At 41.6% G+C, this 20906-nt stretch overlaps 4 protein-coding genes across 5 annotated transcripts; 2 read left to right on the forward strand and 2 right to left on the reverse strand.

Annotated features, from left to right (window-relative positions):
* Nucleotides 1-66: 66 nt before the first annotated feature.
* Nucleotides 67-3572, forward strand: dnaja (DnaJ heat shock protein family (Hsp40) member A). Of its 2 annotated transcripts, none has more exons than XM_018680729.2 (8): nt 67-225; nt 600-743; nt 1608-1782; nt 1882-1986; nt 2066-2293; nt 2391-2621; nt 2729-2829; nt 2916-3572. In XM_018680729.2, the coding sequence occupies exons 2-8, from the start codon at nt 612-614 to the stop codon at nt 3129-3131; spliced, it is 1188 nt and encodes a 395-aa protein (XP_018536245.1). In that variant the 5' UTR covers nt 67-225; nt 600-611; the 3' UTR covers nt 3132-3572. The 2 variants fall into 2 exon arrangements, with proteins under 2 accessions (XP_018536245.1, XP_018536256.1); XM_018680740.2 differs by lacking the exon at nt 67-225 and adding an exon at nt 1013-1054.
* A 1-nt stretch (nt 3573) lies between these two features.
* rps27l (ribosomal protein S27 like) lies at nt 3574-5791 on the reverse strand. The gene is made up of 4 exons (XM_018680773.2): nt 5688-5791; nt 4932-5040; nt 3964-4074; nt 3574-3828 (listed from the first exon to the last, which is right to left on the reverse strand). The coding sequence occupies exons 1-4, from the start codon at nt 5691-5693 to the stop codon at nt 3800-3802; spliced, it is 255 nt and encodes an 84-aa protein (XP_018536289.1). The 5' UTR covers nt 5694-5791; the 3' UTR covers nt 3574-3799.
* Nucleotides 5792-6458: 667 nt separating this feature from the next.
* Nucleotides 6459-9494, forward strand: LOC108886080 (ras-related protein Rab-8B). Its single transcript, XM_018680702.2, has 8 exons — nt 6459-6715; nt 7252-7312; nt 7419-7479; nt 7578-7655; nt 7800-7889; nt 8006-8071; nt 8162-8212; nt 8304-9494. Exons 1-8 carry the CDS (start codon nt 6592-6594, stop codon nt 8544-8546), a joined length of 774 nt encoding a protein of 257 aa, XP_018536218.1. The 5' UTR covers nt 6459-6591; the 3' UTR covers nt 8547-9494.
* Nucleotides 9253-20136, reverse strand: LOC108885608 (transient receptor potential cation channel subfamily M member 1). The gene is given in 27 exon segments (XM_051073358.1): nt 9253-10218; nt 10273-11138; nt 11238-11370; nt 11608-11813; nt 11917-12061; nt 12154-12174; nt 12782-12956; nt 13060-13293; nt 13295-13312; nt 13414-13542; nt 13659-13790; nt 13896-14027; nt 14120-14348; nt 14584-14876; nt 14980-15009; nt 15106-15246; nt 15352-15402; nt 15543-15677; nt 15772-15948; nt 16189-16289; nt 16419-16491; nt 18207-18330; nt 18419-18593; nt 18939-19110; nt 19213-19337; nt 19652-19865; nt 20007-20136. Coding segments are annotated over 27 exon segments (4707 nt in total). The 5' UTR covers nt 20010-20136; the 3' UTR covers nt 9253-9745.
* Between the last annotated feature and the right edge of the window lie 770 nt (nt 20137-20906).

Genomic DNA, 20906 nt, shown 5'->3' on the forward strand with positions numbered 1-20906 from the left:
AACCCTGTAAAACTGGTCCCCCGCCCCCTCTCCATTCCCCTTGCCTTTTTTTTCGCTCAGGTCTTTTCTAGACTCTGCAGTCCCAGCCAACGAAATATCCGGCCCCTCTCCTCGGAGCTCTCCAGAAAGTTCTGCACTGTGGAGCGGCTATAAGAACCAGCCATCTTCCCTCACCGCCCTCAGAGAAACCTGAGCGAAAGCAACGACGGTCATAACACCTCTCAAGTAAGTACACTATAATTTGGAAGGATATTTAGCTCTTCGGCTCATAATTGTTAGCGGTTTCATTCAAGCTTAACGCAATATAAGCTAGTGTACAGTTGATATGAATTGATATTCATCCACATGTGCTGCCCACGATAACGTTATCTGTTTGAAGCACGTTATTGTATGTTTGTCGCTTTGAGCCAACATTGTTAATACCGCATTTCTTGTTAATGTGAACTTTGTTTTACGGTAATATTCGAGCACGTAAATTTCAGATTTTTGACATGCGGCTTCCTCGCTAACGGTCGCCTAATGTTCACCCTCTTGGACAAAACGATAAATCACAGCTTTATATGATATTCTTATGTGTTTCTGTATTGTTGTTGTTTTAGGTTAGTGTCGCCATGGTTCACGAAACCGGCTACTACGACCTCCTGGGTGTCAGCCCCAAAGCCTCAGCGGATGAAATCAAAAAAGCTTACAGAAAGCTCGCCCTGAAATATCACCCCGACAAGAACCCCAGCGAAGGAGAGAGGGTGAGTTACATATGGAGTATATATCTTTAGGGGTGTCCCGGCAGCCGTTTATGGGCTGCTGGAAAATGCCCTGTCTAATTTTAAACCGCACGCCTTGTTGAATTGACAGCGCGAGGAACTTTCTGGAAAGCTCTAGCTTCGCAGCTCCAGGAAGGAAGATTAGCCCTTTGACACTGTGTTGAAGTACACCAGAGTGCAGTGTACGAAGACTATGAAATTAATGTTTGAATAAATTAAATTAATTTAATGAACCTTCTCTGTCCTTGTAGACTGTTTGTTAACGCCGAAGAGCTCACCAGGCTGATGAGTTTGTAAGGAACCTAACGCGTTACAGACGCCTGCTCATTTATACGTTTTCAGTGTCATTTTAATTAAATATGCAGAAAATGTTCAGTGGTGATGGAAAGTAATTTTAGTTTTTAGGTACTTGTACTTTATTTGAATCTACTTTATACTACTGTATACCTCTACTACACTTAGACTCTTAGCTCTGGCTACTTTAAGATTTTACACAGTGAATAATGTAACAAGCTTTTTAAATATAACACACTGTTAATGATTAAAGCAGTTGTTTCCCACCTTCAAATTAGCTCCACCTCAAATAGCTACAACAGTGACATGCAGCTGACACTGATGCATCAGTATTAATCATCTAATGAGCTCATATATAATAATATATCAGTGAGAGGGATGAAACCAGTAGTTTTAATACTTTAACCACATTTTATTTCTGTACTTTTACTTAACATTGCTTTAGTGGTACTCTTACCTAGGTAAAGGATCTGAATACTTCTTCCACTACTGATAAAAGCTTTAAATGCTGTCTTGTTTTCCAAAGTGACTTAATTGTTTTTATTTCCACAGTTCAAGCTCATATCTCAAGCATATGAGGTGCTGTCAGATCCAAAGAAGAGAGACTTATATGACCATGGAGGAGAACAAGCGATCAAAGAAGGAGGCATGGGTGGAGGATCTTCGCCAATGGACATTTTCAACATGTTCTTTGGAGGTGGAGGCCGGATGCAGAGAGAGAGGAGAGGTAAGATTTGTATTTTTGTTAGTTTTACTAGGAATATAGCTGCAGGCTGTTTATACATTTATATATTCCAATATGTCTAACTTACTGCTTTTCTTACAGGGAAGAATGTTGTCCATCAGCTCAGTGTTACACTAGAGGAGATCTACAATGGCACCACCAGGAAGCTTGCACTACAGAAGAATGTCATTTGTGAAAAATGTGATGGTACGTGTTTCATTGTTTGCTTTTAAATCCTGAATTCAATCAAGTTTGTTCAGAAATGACATTATTCTTTTTGTTACAGGTTATGGTGGTAAGAAAGGTGCTTTGGAGAAGTGCTCAAATTGCAAAGGAAGAGGGGTACAAGTCAAGGTGCAGCAGATTGGGCCTGGCATGATTCAGCAGATCCAGAGTATGTGTCCAGACTGCCAGGGACAGGGCGAGAAATTTAACTCAAAAGACCGCTGCAAGAACTGCAACGGACACAAAGTGGAACGCAAGAAGAAAATTCTTGAAGTTCACATTGACAAAGGTAAGTCGCCTGCCCGTTTTTTTTTTTTTTTAAACTGTAATTAGCAGTCAGTGTGCTTTGCTAAGCAAACTAAACTGAAGAGAAATGTTTTGTGCAGGTATGAAAGATGGTCAGAAAATCACATTCAATGGAGAAGGCGACCAGGAACCTGGACTGGAGCCTGGGGACGTGATCATTGTGCTGGATCAGAAGGATCACCCCGTTTTCCAGAGACAAGAGGATAATTTAATAATGAAGATGAACATCAGACTTGTCGAGGCCCTGTGTGGTTTCAAGAAGACCATTCAAACATTAGACAACAGAACACTTGTCATCACCTCACAGTCAGGTAATTAACTAGGATCTGCTGGTCTCCAGTGCTGGAATTTTTCCCCCCGTGTGAATATTTGTAATCCAGATTTCATTTTTTCTTAACATTTATCTTATCATCAACAGGTGAAGTAATCAAGCACGGTGACATCAAATGCATTCAGAATGAGGGCATGCCAATTTACAGGGACCCTTACGAAAAAGGACAGCTCATTATTCAGTTCCAGGTAAGACACTGGACAGTGTGACACGCCTCTGGATTTACATCTCTTTGTTATCTTTATTAGATGTTTAACCGTAATTTACCCCACAGGTGGAATTCCCAGAGAAACACTGGCTCCCAGAGCATCTCATGTTCCAGCTAGAAAGACTGCTTCCTCCCAGGGAGGATGTGATGATTACTGATGACATGGAGGAGGTGGACCTCTGTGAGGTGGATGTGCGGACACAAGAGAGAAGCTACAGCGGGGAAGCTTATGAGGAGGATGAGGAGGGTCCCAGAGGCGGAGTGCAATGTCAAACGCAGTGATAATGGTCTACGATACAAATATGTTGTAAAGCATGTGGGGTTTTTTTTTTGTTGTTTTTTCTGTATTGTTCATCTTTTCTTTCTTTACAGCTATGTTTTTCACTAAGTAATGCACTGCAATTTAATCACATCAAGTTTTAAACAGTTGGTAGAGCCATTTTTGTGCTGGAACATAAACATGCAAGTGAAGTACTCATTTCACATTTCATTTGTGTTCCCAAAATTATCAAAACTGTATTTAGGTGTTTTCCTCTCATGTTCTCTATTTAAGATCCATGTCTTTAATTTATATGTTTCCTAAGAAATCTGTGGCACAAATGTTTTTTGATTTTTTTCATTCAGAAGCTGAAAGGACGACTCGCCTGCTTTCTGTGAAGGTATCTCCAGTCATGACAAAACATTTTTTGTTTTTTTCTAAATAAAAGTCCCAGAATGCTTCAACTTTTATAACTACTGTCTTTATTGATTTTAGTTAGATTTTATTTTAGTATTTTGTATAATAAAAGTTTTGCTAGAAAGTTTAGAAATTTATCATAAAAGTTGAACATTTGTACAGTGACAGAACCTGTCATTAATGAATGAACAACTACATTGTAATTAATGGAAAAATAAGGTATTTATCAACAACATGGCTTCATTGCAGACATGATTGAGTTGGTAATCCCTTTTTAATGTTGCTTCCTCCTGAAAGAGCAACCTGTAAGGCAAAAATGAAAACGAGTTAAGACTGCCTTCTAGTTAAAACCCTGGGATATGTCACCTTAAGGTAGTGACACCTGGCTTTATACTCACGACTTTTATTAAGTATACAGCAAGAATGAGGATGTTTTACCCTCTGTCAGTCTGGCCTTTCCTCCCTTTGGCTGGCACAACACAGTTGAGCATCCCACACAGAGTACCACTGTCTGTGCATGGCTGAACACAGTGGTGATCTTGTAGCAGCCTGCAGAGAAACAGGTAATAATGATAAACAAACAGTAGGTTCAACATGTTACAAATGCATTTAACAGACATTTTAATGAATGCCATCAGTGGTGGAAGAAATACTTGTATCTAAGTTCAGAGGTTTACTTAAGTAAAAAGTATTACCAGCAAAATGTACATCAAGTATCAAAGGTAAAAGTGCTTGGGCCCTGTGACCTTCAACTGTTGTAGCTGTACCAGGTGCAACTAATTTTTAATTAGCTGCACCTGAGGGCCCCATCCTCTGTAAAGAGTCACAAGACAAATCTGAGGGGTCCTGAGATGATTAATGCTGCAAAAATTAAAAAAATATGGAGCCTTTTTTGTTCCCTCTAATCTTAGTTTCTTTGTGAAATACTGGATAATTATACCCCTTTGGGCCTGAAAACATGATTTAAATGACACCATGAGAGGAGGGGAAAACCAGCTTTTAGTGGACCTGCTAACAGTTAATTTCTGTAAATATATAAAAATTTGAAACCTTGAATTTTGTGTTGTATTTCATAAGTGTATGATTTGAAAAGAAAGTTAAGAAGTTTAAGAAGAAACTGCAGTGGTCAGATAAATGTGGTGGTGTATAAAGTGTGTTATTTCCCTGTGAAATATAGTACCATAAAGTGCAAATATCCAACTAAAGTAGAAATACCACATAATTAAACTTAAATTCAGTGTCAGAGTAAATGCACTTAGTTACCTTGCACCACTGAATGTCATGTATGTAATATGATGCAGTTAAATGACTGCAAATCCATGACAGGAGTAACTGGTCAATATCTGATGGCACGTTATCACACCGTTGGGAGGACTACAGGAATATCCTGTACTAATACTATTTACCTGGGCACTTCACATCCATGAAGTAAGAGTTAGGACTCTGAACAAGTCTTTTCTTTTTATGTTGTCTTCTCTCATGGTCAATAGAAGGGTGGAGGAGGTCTCTGGCCAGCTACAATTAATGGAAAATACAAATCAGAGATGACATGCAAGTAGACAGGCAGTTTTAAAGTAGATCTGTCAGGTTCAGTCAAATCAAAGTGCGGAGGTGGTTTTTAAGAATTTGTGGTACATTAAGCTAATTAAAGTACATATTTTTACTGATGTTATCTTATAATAGGTTTATAAAGTTACTTTGAACTATATTCCCAGGCCATTTGTTTTGTTTTGTAAGCTTCAGACAACACTGCGAATAACTAATATTAGCTAACGTTTGAGTGATAATATGGATAAGCGGTTTCAATATATGGGCTAAAGCAGTGGAAATTTTCCTTTAATAAAATGTCAATACTGTATTTGCATTTGCAAAATTAACCTAGTAAAGAAGCCGTAAGGGCTTTGTGTGTCTATTTCTTGGCCTGCTACAGTTTATATACAAGTTTGATACTGTCGACTTCCAGCAACTAGTCGCCACCCGTGTAGGACTGAGCTACGTTAGCTAACTCCCATGTGCTGCTGTTGCTACATATCAACAACACAACTTCGAGGTTTCATAATTGCACCGTGTGACGGTCGACGATGAAAAAACGTCGACAGCTGACAGCACTGCACGTTACAACCCAAACACAAACAAAATGACACCAAAACTTTGCAACTTACAGGCATTTTCACCGTGCTAGCCTCGCTTTTCTGCGCATACGTGGGCTGCTTGGACAGAAACAGAAACTCTGCAATCACAGCAGGGGGGTGACGGAGGAAGGGGCGGGGGGGGTGCGAAATGAACAGTTCAGTACGTTAAACTTTGTAAAAAGTTACGTCTCAGGCTAAGGAAACAGAGATCGCCTAGGTGGCCATATATCCGTGTAATAAATTAACAAATTAAAATGTAATAAATTAAAATAAACTGGACCTGATTTCCCCATACAGAGAGAGACTTTGATTTTTTTTTTTTTTAAACAATTTTATCATACTCGAATGACAAAGTGTGGTACCTAGCATCAATGTGTGTTTCTAGAATTGCTGTAGATACTTAAGAGATGATTAAAATGTGTAAACTCTCAGTGATATCAAAATTGTAATGAATTAATTCTGGGCAGCCTGTGTCTGAGGTGTCTGCAGTGTTTTAGGGTTTTTTGCAAAACACAGATCATCGGACATTTTGTGATACATCAGAGTGATAAAATAGGTGTTACGGAAGAGTTTTGTGTAGACCCTTTCAAATCATTACTGAAAGTATGGACCTCTAGGAAACCCATTATGTTAGGTGCAGTCACCTCATTAGCATGAATTATAAAAACAGAAAAGATGACGTCAGAACGCCTATGTTTGTGTTTTGTTCATTTATAAAAGCCAAAGTTAAAAATGGAAAGGAAAAAATAAAAATTACATGTTGTTCCAGTTAAACTACATTGACCATGATGCCAAGCGGAAAGTGACGTCACTCATCTCGGCACCGGTCTGCTGCCTGTCTGCCCCAGACAGCTGAGGATTTCCAGACGGGGGATCCCGGCTCAGTACACGGCCTTATTTTGTCGAAACGTCGTTAAGTCTTCAGCGTGTTTAAATGGCGAAGACGTACGATTATCTCTTCAAACTGTTGCTCATCGGAGACAGCGGGGTCGGCAAGACATGTCTGCTGTTCAGATTTAGCGAGGACTCCTTCAATACCACCTTCATATCCACAATAGGTGAGCACCCTGCAGCCGCCCTTAAGGATAAATCTGACATATTACATGCCCGTATTAGCTGATAACAGCACTATACCGTCATTGCTTTAATGGTGGTCAACATATTTATTAATAATAGTATCCTAGAACAAATTTGTTTCATACAAGATAGACCTACTATGTTTAAATGAGCATAAGAGTAAGACAATGGGACTGAGAATTAGTGATGATGTCCTGTCCTTGATGGCTCATAGGCATCAGTAAGACTAAATTTAGACTCAAACTGTAGTCATGATGTTTGACCTTTAGGAACCTAACTGAAATGTGAAGGCTTTTATGAACAGTTGTACTATTGTTGTATCCTCCATAAAGCTCTGTAGTATTCTACTGCAGATGTCATTAAATGATGTCCTTCAGCAAACTGACACAGGATGAACAGTTCATAAACAAAGTTATTTTCGTTTGCAAAGGACAGCCATTTATTAGAGATATCACGTAACTAATGAATGCAGCAAGCATCAGCTGATACAGCTCTGTCTGTGTTTGTTCAAATTCAGGAATAGACTTCAAAATCAGGACAATAGAGCTGGATGGAAAGAGAGTTAAACTTCAGATCTGGTAAGTGTGATTTGAGCAGACTTTTTTCTTACTCACTTTCTTTTTTTAATCTTCGTTTGATGTGAATCTGCCCATTTACCATGGAAGGTTGATCTGATGTTTGCAGGGACACTGCAGGACAGGAGAGGTTTCGCACCATCACTACAGCGTACTACAGAGGGGCTATGGTAAGCCCCCTCTCTTCATCCTACACTTCTTTACTGTATCCACCTTACGTATCAGGGTTTGGAAATTGTTTGTGAGGATGGCTGTTTTTTCTTCACAGGGCATCATGTTGGTCTATGACATCTGCAATGAGAAGTCCTTTGAAAACATAAAAAACTGGATTAGAAATATTGAAGAGGTGAGCTTTGAATTTATCTTATATTAGTAGTCAAACTAAACCTTTTACATTAAATATTATTATTATTATTTTATATTGCTCAATATCATCATCATATACTGACAGTGACAGACTTTGCATAAAGAGTCTTTTAATTTCTCCCAGCATGCCTCATCTGATGTGGAGAAGATGATCCTGGGTAACAAATGTGACATGACTGACAGGAGACAGGTGTCCAAAGACCGAGGTGAAAAAGTGAGTCTCTGCAGGCAGTCATTACTAAAGAGCAGTTTCAGATGAATTGAAATGCTGTGCACCTTTCCAGTTTGCACCGAGTGACACTAACACTGAATTTCTATCTCTCTACTCAGCTTGCTATTGATTATGGAGTCAAATTCTTGGAAACCAGTGCAAAGTCTAGCTTAAATGTAGAGGAGGTAAGCAGACATTTTTAACCCTGACAGTGTCATGTAACATGACTGACGTGTATGTACATTTAATGTGTTTTTGTTTTTCTGTCACTCAAGGCTTTTTATACTATGGGAAGAGACATATTACATAACCTGAGCTCAAAGACAGTAAGTGGTTAAGAGTTTCTCATGTTAGACGTTACACTTGTTTATTACTGTGTGTATCACATTTCTCCACTGTCATGTCTTTCTGTGCTAGACTGACAACAGTGCTGGAGGGTCAGGCAAACCGGTCAAGATCACAGAGAAAAAGTCGAAGAGAATTAAATTCTTCAAGTGTTCGACTCCTCTAGGCTGCTCATCTCTAGCGTTCACCGATCACAGCCAGCGTGATTTAGCTGTTTTGGAGGGTTGCTGCCTCCCGGAGGTCCTCGCGGCAGCGGTGGCACCGGTCGTGATCAGAGGAGCCTTACTGCCAGCTGATGCTGAGATGCCATCCTGATCGGCTGACCAGAGGAGCATCAATGAGGCAGGAATGAGGCCTGACACTGTATATCCGCTCATGCAAATGACTTGTGCGTGATCGTCAGAAGCGGTTTGTAGCTAGCCGGGCAGTGTCTGCTCACAGGAGGCAGAGATTCTGTTGGCAATTATAATACCTCTGGTTGAGCTCATGAAAATATCTCAGTTTCACATAGTTGTCTTATAAAAGTAAAACCATGAAAACTTTTTTTTTTCATATACTCTAGCATTATTTTATACACACTACCTATTGTTATATTTACTGATGATTCTGTGAGATGGACATATCAAATCTCAGCATTGATTGTATTTGTGTGAATTCATGTATATTAATAGGCTTATGTCTCCATTTGCACTGGCACCATTTCTGCTTGTTCATGTGTGCCTAGAAGGACTTACAGTATTGTGATAGAAAAGACAAAAGTATGTATAAATACAACCTACTGTATTCTCTCATTTTTATTTATTCTTTTTTATTGGAACCTTTATTTATACAGGTTTCCGTGACAAAATAAGACTGTGAAAGGGTTGTTTGTTTTCTGGAAGCTGTACTTGATACTTATTGTTATGCTGTTGTCAGTATTTGCATGAAAGCTGTAGGGACACCTCTGAGAGGGTTGTTGTTAAGCACATTTTACAGTATGTCAAAAGAAAATGTTTACAGACAGTATTTCAAAAGTGTCAACCATGTATAGGACATTCATGTTTTTGCTGTTCGCATAGTGTGTACATAAGCACAATTAACAGTTGTGTATATCCTTCATTTTCACCTTAAACTTTAGATGTCCCAGCAGATCCCCTTTACATCTCTACCATGAAAACACAATGATGGGGGAAAGCTGTAATGTGAATGATTGTCTTTGTAAGCTACTGTATGTAACACCAATGAAAAGTAAAGACAGTAAAGAAAGTGGGTCTTCAAAAGAGACAGTTATGTTGGTTTTCACTACTCTGCACTGACGACTAACATTAACTGCATGATTGAAAATACTGAAGAGTTTGGTAAATGCTGTGACTCTGTTTATGTCATTATTCTGAAAACTGTTTCATAACCTCAGTCAGTAGTGATCTGAACTTGGTCGTAGCATTCAGTTCCTCTTCCTCTTTCACATATTTTTTTTCCCTTATTCTGTTTTATTATCCTCTGTTGCTGCTTTAATCAACCTCTCTTTGTGGCGCTCATTTATTTTCCTGCGCATCATCGTCTCTCTTCTCTGCCTCCATCTTCTTTCCGGCATCTTCCCCTCCAACACCTGCCAACTTGCAGACTTCAACAAGGTCTCTCTCGCTGCTAGAGGCTCTGGGCCCCATGCTAACCATGGAGCACTTCGCTTTCCTCTCACTGGCATTCCAGCTCTGTGATCTGTGAGACGGCAGATAGTTTTCATTAGCTACAGTCAGGTACTCAGTGGTGTCAGAGAGGTTTCTCTTTGCCTTCATCTTTGCTTGCTCTGCCTCGGGTTCTGTTGCTGGGAGAGTTCCCTTACTTTCCAAAGGAATTTGATTAATCTGATTCTCCTCTTTTTTAAGCTCCACAGGTGCAGCGCTGCTTTGAAACTGCTGGGCAAGAGCTCTGACTGTTGATACTTTAGGCATTTGACCAAAAGTGCTGGGGTGCACCTGATACTCCAAGTTTGCCGGCCACTCATTTGGTGTTTTAGTGACTTGCTCCACCAGCGACCTGTAGTCTGCAGGTTGCAGCACATCATCACCTGCATCAGCTGGGTTGTAGATGATGCTGCTCATAGCTCTCTTCTTTGTGATCGGAGAAGTTTGACTTTGGGTTTCGGTGGGGACATACCTCAAAGATTCCGTCCTCTTTGGAGAAGAGGACGTTCCCAGCAGCACATGGGATTTCTTTGTGGTTTCAGCTGCTACCCCTGGTTCATCAGGAGGGCTGACAATGATGGTGCTCATAGCCCTCCTCTTTGTCAGAGGAGACATGAGTTGGTCTTCGACTGGATAGTATCTCAAGGATTTAGTCCGTTTTGGAGGGGAGGAAGGCTTTAGTCTATTCTTGTCTGTTAGTCTATCTAGCAGTATTGTGCTGCCTTGTTTTACATTGGTTATGGTCTCTTGACTTGATAATGGAGAAGCAGGCTTTTGTTCACACGGAGATATGAGAATGTCCACACAGGAGCTGGGTCGTGATCTCTCCAAACCAGCAACCTCTAAGGTCTGCACACCTTCCTTCGTGTTGAGAGTACAAATACTGGATGCTTGTCGCAGACTCCTCTGTCTCTCTAGACCAGTTTTTGTCACCTCATCTGCATCCTTCTGCTTTGATGCAAACTCTTCCATGTCCATATGGAAGCGGTAAAGGCTGTAGCCATCAGCACTGTTGATGCTGCCCTGGCGAAGGAGGGAGGAAGGGTCACACACAGAGGAGTTTCGTGAATAGGTTCTGGTTAGCTCCAATCTGTCCACTCCGGCGAGCTTCTCCAGGGCAACCGCCATTCGTCCGTGGATCTCTTCCAGTTGGGCCAGGCGTAGATCGACCGTTTGCAGGGAGGCCTTCATAGTGTTCTCCCGCTCATTTACCTCCTCCAGACGCATGGACATATTCTCAACTCTGCCAAGAACACAAAACAGGTAGAAAATGTATGTTAGCATGACCTGTAATTAACACATGCAGAAATATCTAAACCACTCTTGAGAAGGAGGGGGTCACCTTTCTGAGGTGACCTTGATGCGTTCATCACTGGAGGACTGCTGCTCGTCCTCTTTCTCACGGAAATATTCCTCCACACACTGTTCCTCAAACTCGTACAGACTTTTTAGCTCCTCTGGATTCAACCTAAGCTCTGGTAGACACAAATTAAAACGACATGTCAGTCTGTGTTTTAATTTAGTCAGGACCAAAACTGTTCCAGAAGTGTCTGTCAAAGGGCTAAAACATGATAAAATTAGTTCTGTTGACCCAGGAAAGGATTAAAGTTAGCCACTTTATGTCCTGATTTTAGCTGGTGAACTTGTTTATTACATAATATTTGACTAATAATTGATTAATTAGATGGTATGTATTATTAGATGAAACTAACTGAGGCCTCTGTCCTTCTCGTCCAGCTCTCCCTCCTGCCTTTTCCTGGCACACCGTCGAAACAGCCTGTTGAAGAGGATGTAGAGGTGGCTGAAGATGATGAGAGGTGGCGGCAGGATGGGACGATCGTGAAAAGTCATGATTAGCTGATATCGCTGGAACTTCCACACCTGGTTGGAAATCGACTTGACTTCAAAGAAAGTGTTGCTGCAGGAACAGGAAACACAGACCAGTGAACACAAACCGTAACAGCACAGTATATGTTTCTCTTGAAATAACAAAGCAGTCAGACATGGGACCGTATATTTACTTGAAGACAGCAATGAGCAAGTTGACCAGAAGAATGTTTGCCACGAGAAGGTAGCAGGCCATAATAGCAGGTGTGAGCCAGGCACCGGGGATGCATGGGGGCAGTTTCTTCCCATCCTCATCGTATAAATGTTCACCACATGGAGCTGCAGGGAAAAGGAGGTTATAGCTATTGAATTTATTCAGAAAACTTAAGCTAATTGATTGGAATTGCATTCTTGACTTAAAAACTACTCACGGTTGATTTCCATTGCATAGACTAGAAATCCGAGAAAAATGCAGTCAAGCAGAAACATGGAGAAAGCGTTAAAATAGATAAACATAGGATTTTTATATCATACTTCTGTCAAGGTCAAGCTGATGTCCATGAAAGAGAGGGCTGGTGTCATCAAAATTTCTCTCAAACTTGATAGTAATCAAACAATAGAAATAATCGTTCTAATTTATATCTGTGGCCATTTTTTAACTTTAATTCTTGTGCAAACATGCAGATTTAAAAATCAGTAGAGTGTATTACTGATTTATTACTGACGCATGAGCAACTTCTTCAGAAAACAAATATTTTAATGTTTATTGCCTTCACCGTGACAGAAGAGACGCTGACAGAAAAAAAAAACTTGAAGGCAGATGATCACGATCAAGGGCGATGAGATAATGATACCTATTCTGCTCTTCCTAAATTACTGTCATGCTTTGAAGCAAGAACCTATTGTAAATGTGCCAGCAGAGGGAGACAAAGTATTGAGGAGGGTAACAGTGTAATGTTGTTGCTTATCAACACAGAATTTAAGACATAGAAATTAATGTAACACTGATCATCTGCCCAGAATCAGGAAACAGAATCTTACTATGAATTCTAGTCTTACGGTCTATCGAGTCCGCAAAAACCTCTCCATAGATCATCCAGTAGGGCATGTAGAAAATGTTTCTGGCCAGGCGCCAGGTTGGCTCCTCATCTGGGTGAAGGATGGCTTGTCGCGCCACCCCAAAGCTCATAAGCACTACCAGCATGATCACTACAAAGTACATCATATCGATCATCTGGAAAGAAAGAAATAAGAATAAATTAGAACTAGAAGTGTGAATCTCTGATCCCTCTCTCTTGCATACATGTCATGTTACTTAAAACACTAAAGGTCATTACCATCTTCCCTATCATCATCACATAGGGTCCCAAGTATTTGTTGACTCCAAAGATGTCCAGCACTCGAATGTACCAGAAGATGATGTCTATACAGTAGATGACTCTGCCGTAGCCCATGTAAGGCTCGTTCTGCAGCCGTAGCATGAGCCCAAGAAGGAAGGTAGAAATGGCAACCAGGTCTGTGATGTTCCAGTACTCCTCCAACCACACACTTATCTTCTGTTTCAGCTTTCCCCGGCTCTGACATCAGAATCTAGACACCAAGGTTAAAAGGTCATGCAGAGACCACAAATTATCTTTAATACATTCAGTGACTAGAATCTAATCAGTCTGATCATGTTTTGTTGCTTTTACCTGTCTGACTTTTTCAGTGCCAAGTGTGAGAATGTATGCGATGACAGTCCACTCTTGAATAGATGGCCACCGTTCCATTTTCACCAGGATTATGTAGTTGTACAACATTAAATAGCCCAGATAGGAAATCTGTCAGAAGAAGAAAGTAATTTCAAGTTTTAAGTATGTACATACACAGTATGTATATTATCAATATTTTTAAGATGTTCACCATAATTAATCCCATGCACAAGAGAGGAACTCACAGTGTTGAACCAGAATTTGGTGAAGGGCGCGTCGTAAAATTCAAAGAATCTTTTGCCAATAGGGATTTTGCGAACTTTTGTGCTACCCTCCTCCTCATCTCCCTTTCTGGAAGTCGCATCAGTGTTAGCGTCCTGAAACATAACAACAAACCTTCAGCTTGTCATCTTTCAATCTTTACAAAAAGGACTCATTAATAGTACATGAAACAAATCAATCTGACAAACATGAACCAGCACCTTGCCAGATTTTGCATCATCATCCTTGTCTTTTCCATCTTCTTTGCCTCCTGGTACGTGATAGGACGCATCATCTCCGAGACGGAAATCCAGCAGTAGAATCAGAGGAGGGAAGATAATTCCCAGAATAACCTAGGTGAGAAAATAATCAGAGTTTCAGTTTCAATATAAGATTCAGTTTAAAATATTATGTGGTTGCTCGAAATGCTTTTTGTCATGTCAACCTTGAGGCCAGGGTTCTTGCCGATCCTTAAGCAACCCATCCACATGTCAGTGAGCAACATCTGGCTGCAGGTGTGGGCGATGAAGTCACGTTGCTTAGCAGCCACAGCTAGCTTCAGACAGGTGGAGTTACTCCAGTTAACCAGTTCATATGTTAAGAGTTTCATGGCCACCTGTTCATCGTGCTTGTAGGACTGGTCTAACAGTTCATAGGCCAACTGGCCAAATTCTCTGTGAAAGAGAGGGAATAGTAGCAATTTCTATACAACACATTTGAAAAGAGGTTGACACGATGAATGAACTAATGAAATATGTAGATAGATAGAATATACAGATATATTAATACAGAAATAGTTGTTTGTATAACAGTTGGTTTTTTTTTTGGTTCTGTGTGTTTGTATCTTCTCTCATAAAATTACTTGACACTACAACTGAAACCTTTGCAAGAGATGTTGTTTGTACTGACTTGGAGTTGTTCTCCAGGTCTTGGGAGATGTCGTCCACCAGTTCACTCTCAGAGCACTCGTGGGCCATGGCTTTATACAGTTTACAAGCTACCAGGGCCTTTGCCATGGCTTCCTCCCCACGCTGCCAGAGGAACAGTGCCATCTTCTGGCGCTTCATCAGCACCCCCCACAACATCAGCTCATGGAAGGGGTACTTGAACCGACAGACCTCAGGGTCGTCCACATCAATTTCCACTTCTTCCTCTTTCTTCTTTTTTGGCTTTTTCTTGCCCTTTGTCCTCGGTTCATCATCCTAACAAAATAAAAAAAACAAAAATGATGACAGATTATTCTCCCATGTGAGTGGTATTGTTTCAGCTAACTCATAGTGTTTTGTTGTAAAAAGGACACCTCACCTCCATTCCCAGAAGCTTTAGAGCTTTTGGCTGCAAGAGGAGGAAAAAAGGGTCATAATTAATCTCAAATGTTACTTAATATGATAAGTAATTCATTATCATTTATTTTCTTCCAACCACGCGTACCCTTTTTAGTCCATACAAATTATTGTAGAGGTTACGGAAAGCCTTCCTGGTGTAATTGCTCCTGTAGGCTCCACCCATAAGGTACTCCAGCACCAGACCAATATCAATCAAAGTGATCTGATAATCTGGGGGAAGGTTTCCCTGTAGAATCACCAGAGCAATATATAACAAAGTAGATGTCTCAAGGTAATATAAAACCTGAAATAGTATGAAATGTTAGCCATTTTGCATCATCATTCCTTTTACCTTTTTGACATCTCTAACCACAGCATGCAGTGTATTAGCTGGGCCAAGTTTCTGGAAGAGGAGTAGAGCAGAGAGGACAGGAGTAAGAGGGTTAGAAATAAGTGTCAACCCTTTTTTGTCATATTTGTCAGATCTGCATTGTGTGGCATTCAGAGTTGCTTTCTTCTTTTTATGCTGTGTGTCAGGCTCACTGTGTTGTATAACTCCTCCAGTCTGGGAATGGTGAGGAAGTGATGGATGTTGACCCCATTTTCAAGTAGCAGTTTGACAAAGTCCACTCTGTCCAGCACCAGAGCATCCATCATGGCCTGCTCCAGAGAGTTCACCTATGAAAAGGTAATACATGCGATAGACTAATTAGTACGTACACCACAGAGCCTTCATTCTATTTCTTCAAATTTCCATAAACCCTGCTCTTACCCAACGAATCAACTCCAACTTCCTCGGGTCTGTTTCCTCCGGAGGTTCGGGCTTTGCCTTTCCTTTTCCTTTCCCCTTCTTTCCCCGGGTCTTGTTGCGAGGAGCGCTGGCAGGGCTCTTTGGCTTCTCCTGTGCTGGTGCTGCAGCAGTTGTGGTGCTGGCGATGGCACCGGCAGGCTGACCAAAGTGAATAAAAATCCTTTTTGAATTACATCAACATATCAGTCTTCTCTTTTTGTTACTTGGTTACATTAAATCATTAGGATTTTGTGTATCTGAAAAGCACATATCAATTCAAACAAGCGCTTTCTGTTCTTGACTTCTATTCTATTTGAAATCATTTTTATTTTCAAACCCAAATTCTTTCCTTCAGTCCTAAATACATCCTTGGTAACTTTGCAACTGCAGTGCACTCACTGGTAAGTTGTGTCCATAAACAAAGATGTGATTGCGAGCAATATCCACTCTGTTCCAGGCCAGAGCCAAACTGAGCTGATCTGCTGCTGAAGCATTCGTGCCTGATGCAAAAGAAATGGAGGAAGAGAAAGAGAGAGAGGAGGTGGTATGTAGAATGTAGGAAAATATTGCAGTGATGTAATAGTACAAATACTGTTGAGATATCTAAGTGTGATGCAGCCAGATAATACCTTTTAACAAGGCTGTAAGAATGGCCATTTCAATGTCTTGTTGTCCCTCTGAACCCATTCGAAAAACTGTGATCTGCATGTTAGAAAAAGAAATTAAAAGAGAAGAAACAATTGCAAATGTGAAGTGGGCGGTCATACAATGGCAAAAACTTTAAGAAATGAACAGATGAATTGTTAAACAAAATGAATTTGTGCCAGGAGCTTGTGTTGCCACTGTCATCGTAGCTGTAAACTTGTGGTGTCAACTGGTGCGAGATTCTTTCAGCAGGGCCCTCTCACTGCAGGCCTGACCCTTCGAGGACAAACGGCTAATTTACTTGTCAGACAGAGTGACTACTTGCCTTGTTATGGACTCGACTATATCAAATGAAATTACGCTGACGGGCCCTGTCACATGTGCAGCCGTGGTAAATGGGATTAGGTTGGCATGAATGTGTGGCGCTGTGCCAGAGATTTCAGAGCCGGTCTCAAGATGCGTTAATAATGAGCAGCCTGCATCAGTATGAAGACTAAGAACTTGCCTTGTGCTTTCAGATGGTCCTAGGGTGCGCTGCGTGCTCTGTGCAGGGAGACTTTTAGAACAGTGAACTCATAATTCAGTTAAATGTTGCATCCTGGTGTTACATCATCGCAAAAAATTTCAGCTCTCTAAATCAGTGTTTTTATTTGTCTAACCCAGCTGTTCACATGAGATGCACTTAGGATGAAAGGATTATGTGGGGACTAGACAGTGACACTGATTCACCTGTAGGTTAGTCATGGCACTTTAGATTAAGAGGAGTCAAACAGTGTGGCCTCTTAGTTGTGTATAAAGTTCTGTCACATTGTCTGGGGTGGGTATCAGTGAGAACTAAATGGTACACGCAGGAGAAAAAAAAAAAGCCCATAGCAGTATGATCTTTGAAAAAGCAGTTTAAGTTGCTTATCTGAATGTGTTGGAGCATTAGGCGGTCTAATACATCGGGGATAGAGGATGCAGAGTCGCTGGTGAAGTGATAGCACTCTGGGCACTGAGAAAAAAAAAAGCCTGGGGAGTACAGAGAGGGAGAGGGAGAGGAACCTGACTGAGGATTAAGGGGAGATGGATCCTCTCGTCCATCTGTGTGCTACATGTTTACTGGGAATGGATGAAGTAAGAGCCTCCGCTAAGCAGGTGGTGGTGTTGCCCTGATCTTTTCCACCCAAATGTATGGAGTCTGGAGATTATATGCGCCGGGTATTACAAACTACTAATCACATCACTTACGCCTACGGAAATCTGCCGGGAGATGCACAAATGCAGACGCCGTTTATGCGCCAAGGTCTCCAGCAAACACTTTGGAGGAAAACTCTCAAACACTTTGGGATTAATCTGTAAAGACTCTTACCAGGGTGTGTGTGTGTGTGTGTGTGTGTGTGTGTGTGTGCCTCATCAAAGCCCTGAACTGTATTGTTTAGATTAAAGTACAGAGTTTAACACCACACACACCCACCGCCGCTTTACAGCTGCACGCTTATGCATGAGCGTTGATGATGGTCCGCGGTGAAGCTACGAATGCTCCGGATTACATGACATGACCACAACAAGAAGGAGAAATGACAGGCAGGTTGTGGGGATTATGTTTATTCAATATGTTAATGGAAAAATACACAGATGAGTGGAACGGATGAATGATGATGGAGACCAGATGTTTCACAACTCAAATGATTTATTGATTGACACAGACATATTATTTTCAAATGCAACATAACTGTGGAATACAAGGAGCCTGAAGGTGTTCAACACCTCAAGTTTACTCCTCTACTCACCAGTTCCCTTTTCTTCATGCACTCCATCACCATGAGCAGGATCTGCTGCGACTGGCTTTTGCTGTAGTTGAACGTCTTCTGAATGGTCACCAACAGTTGGTCTCTGACGTCGTCGTTAACCAGGCTGGAAGTGGAGGTTTAAGGATGACATTTCAGATTTTTTGCCAGAAGAATAATAAGAATTCAGAGGAGAAGTCGTCTAAAAGCCTCACCCCCCGTCCTCTGAGAACTTGTGTGCAAAGGAAATGATGTCAGATGCTCGCCCGCTGCCATCGCACACCACCACAGGAATGGGAGGCTCATCTCTCAAACTCTCTAGGGCGATAGAGATAACGTTGGGACCTCCCTCCACTATCAGACACACCAGGGGGACCCCCTGACCCAAACCTGGAAAACACAGCAAAAAAATTGTCAGGACCTGGAGAAACCATCCATCCATTTATCAGCAAAGTGTCACCGTATAGACAACAGAACTTATGAGAATGAAATGTTGAGGCAGAGCACGTCGATGTGATGTATCAACAGGCAAAACCAGAGGAGGGAGGGAGTGAAGTCAGTGGTGACAGCTGAGCATCCCTTTGCTGTCCCTGCCTTATCCGAGCTCCAGGCATAGGATGACAAAGGGAAGCCCACAGGTCACAGAGGAGCTCTCCATTCCACACGTCCAACAAGACTGAGTGGCTCACGCACCATGGAGGATGGAGTGTGTCTTATGACGTCTGCGTGACTTACGGGTGTTAATCTTCTGCAGGGAGATGTGCTTCTCCAGCAGTCGACGCAGTTTGACCTCGGAACCGTACTTCCCGCAGGTGCCGTTGTCGGTCAGGATGAAGTGGGAGTGGCTGTTGTTGAGCACAGCCAGTTTGCTCAGTGGGTTCGCCATCGTCTGATAGGGCCTGGTAACCTGGAAAGGGAGGGAGGAATTAGTTAGAAATGTCTCAAGAAGAAATGTGAGTATGGAAGCGTCTTTTTTCAGGAGACTACATGCAGCTGCAAATGTTCTCACATCTTTCCCGAGGAGGTCCTCTTTGTTTTCCAGGATCCCCCATGGAGCAATCCCTATTGCGCACACCTTCCCTCGTGACTTGGAGGAATGGTCCTTTAAGGCATCTCCGACATGACGGATCACCCCTAAGTTGTAATAAGCAAAATACAGCCTCATGGTTAATGACTCTTTCAACTGCCTAATGGGGCTGCAGCATGGGGAACACTGTGTTTACTGCACGCAAACTCCACACAGATTATCATTCGTGATTAATTTTTCCACAAGAGCTTTAATTACAGTGCTTAAACCTGTGACAATAGGTTAGTCAAATCTCCCCCAGGAAATTGCAGAATACGTATTATGCAATAACATTTTAGAGCAAAGGTAATCTTCTAATGTCATAAATTGTTATTTGTTAAGGGAACATTAAAAGCATTATCCTGAACTGTCAGCGTCCTACCCGTGTTGACTCCACCCGTGAAGATCCACGCTCCGGTGGTGACGGCAGCTTTGATCAGGCCTTTGCCAAACACTTGCTTGAGCTTGGGCTGGAGGTCGAAGTTCTGGAGACCTCCGTGAACGGAGATGAGCAACGTGGGCAGCTCCAGCTGCCAGTCCTTCACCATCAAATGCAGCAGGCTGTCAGGCTTGGTGTCATAGGAAACCCGAATGTACTGGTAGAGAAAAGAATGGAAAAGTACAATAGATGTTTTAAACAGAGCGTCGTGATGTGAAAAGACAAATCTTTAAGGCTCCATCACATCCAATCACTTCTCTCGTGCTGTTGTAACTTCTTCCAGAACCAACAGACTCACCATGGCCTTATTGATGAATCCTCCACCCTGGAACTCGATTATGCCATAGGCGTCTGTGGGGTACGTTCTGGTGTGTTTGATCACAGTCCATTTATCCCTTGGGGTGTCGATCTGAACCAGCTGGTGCGTTTCCTCTAAAGAGTTGGCACCAGGAGGGATGGCAACATGCTGCGTCGTCAGCTGACCGCAGGCACATCTAGACAGATCGCAGAACAAGACTCAACGCTCAGTCAACATGTCAGTACTGGGCCCTGTGCGGCTGCGTAGCCTGGTCCCGGGATTTCTAAACTTTAAAACTGGGTTAGTTATTCATAGAAATCCCCAAGCGATATATACACTATCCAGTTTTGTCGAGAGTTTGAACTACAACTACAAGCGAACGATCTAATTCAAAGACTGTTGTTTTGTTTGCCCATGAAGGCTGTGTCTTTTCCTCGAAACACACATCCAACCGGCTCTTTCATGACTGTGCCCATTTCTGGGAAATACATGCCTCGATGAACAAAGGGTTGCACTGCCTGGCTGCTCTCAGCCTGTTCTCTGAGCCCAGGATAGCAACCGTGTCCCACAATTCACTCTGAAAAATCTGTTTTAATCTCAGTAAATGTCTGATAACCTGTGGTCATAGGTGTCATGATTTAAAAAATGAATTAATTAATGGGCATAAGTTATTTCTTATCTAGTTAAAACATTACTCCTAGTGAATATAGAGCATTTTTTAGACTTGCATAGCATTAACATTTTATTCACATTTTACACAATAAATTTGCATACAATGAAAATTATTTGTAGTAAACTAAGTTGCAACCATAGGCCATATGTTTACCACAAGTGATTGGCAACCATCAAAAAGTTCATTTAAATAAAATAATTACCTGGTTGGGTCCTTGCTGGGAAATA

The sequence above is a fragment of the Lates calcarifer genome, linkage group LG10 (genome assembly GCF_001640805.2).
Source record: "Lates calcarifer isolate ASB-BC8 linkage group LG10, TLL_Latcal_v3, whole genome shotgun sequence".
In the NCBI taxonomy this organism is placed as follows: domain Eukaryota; kingdom Metazoa; phylum Chordata; class Actinopteri; family Centropomidae; genus Lates; species Lates calcarifer.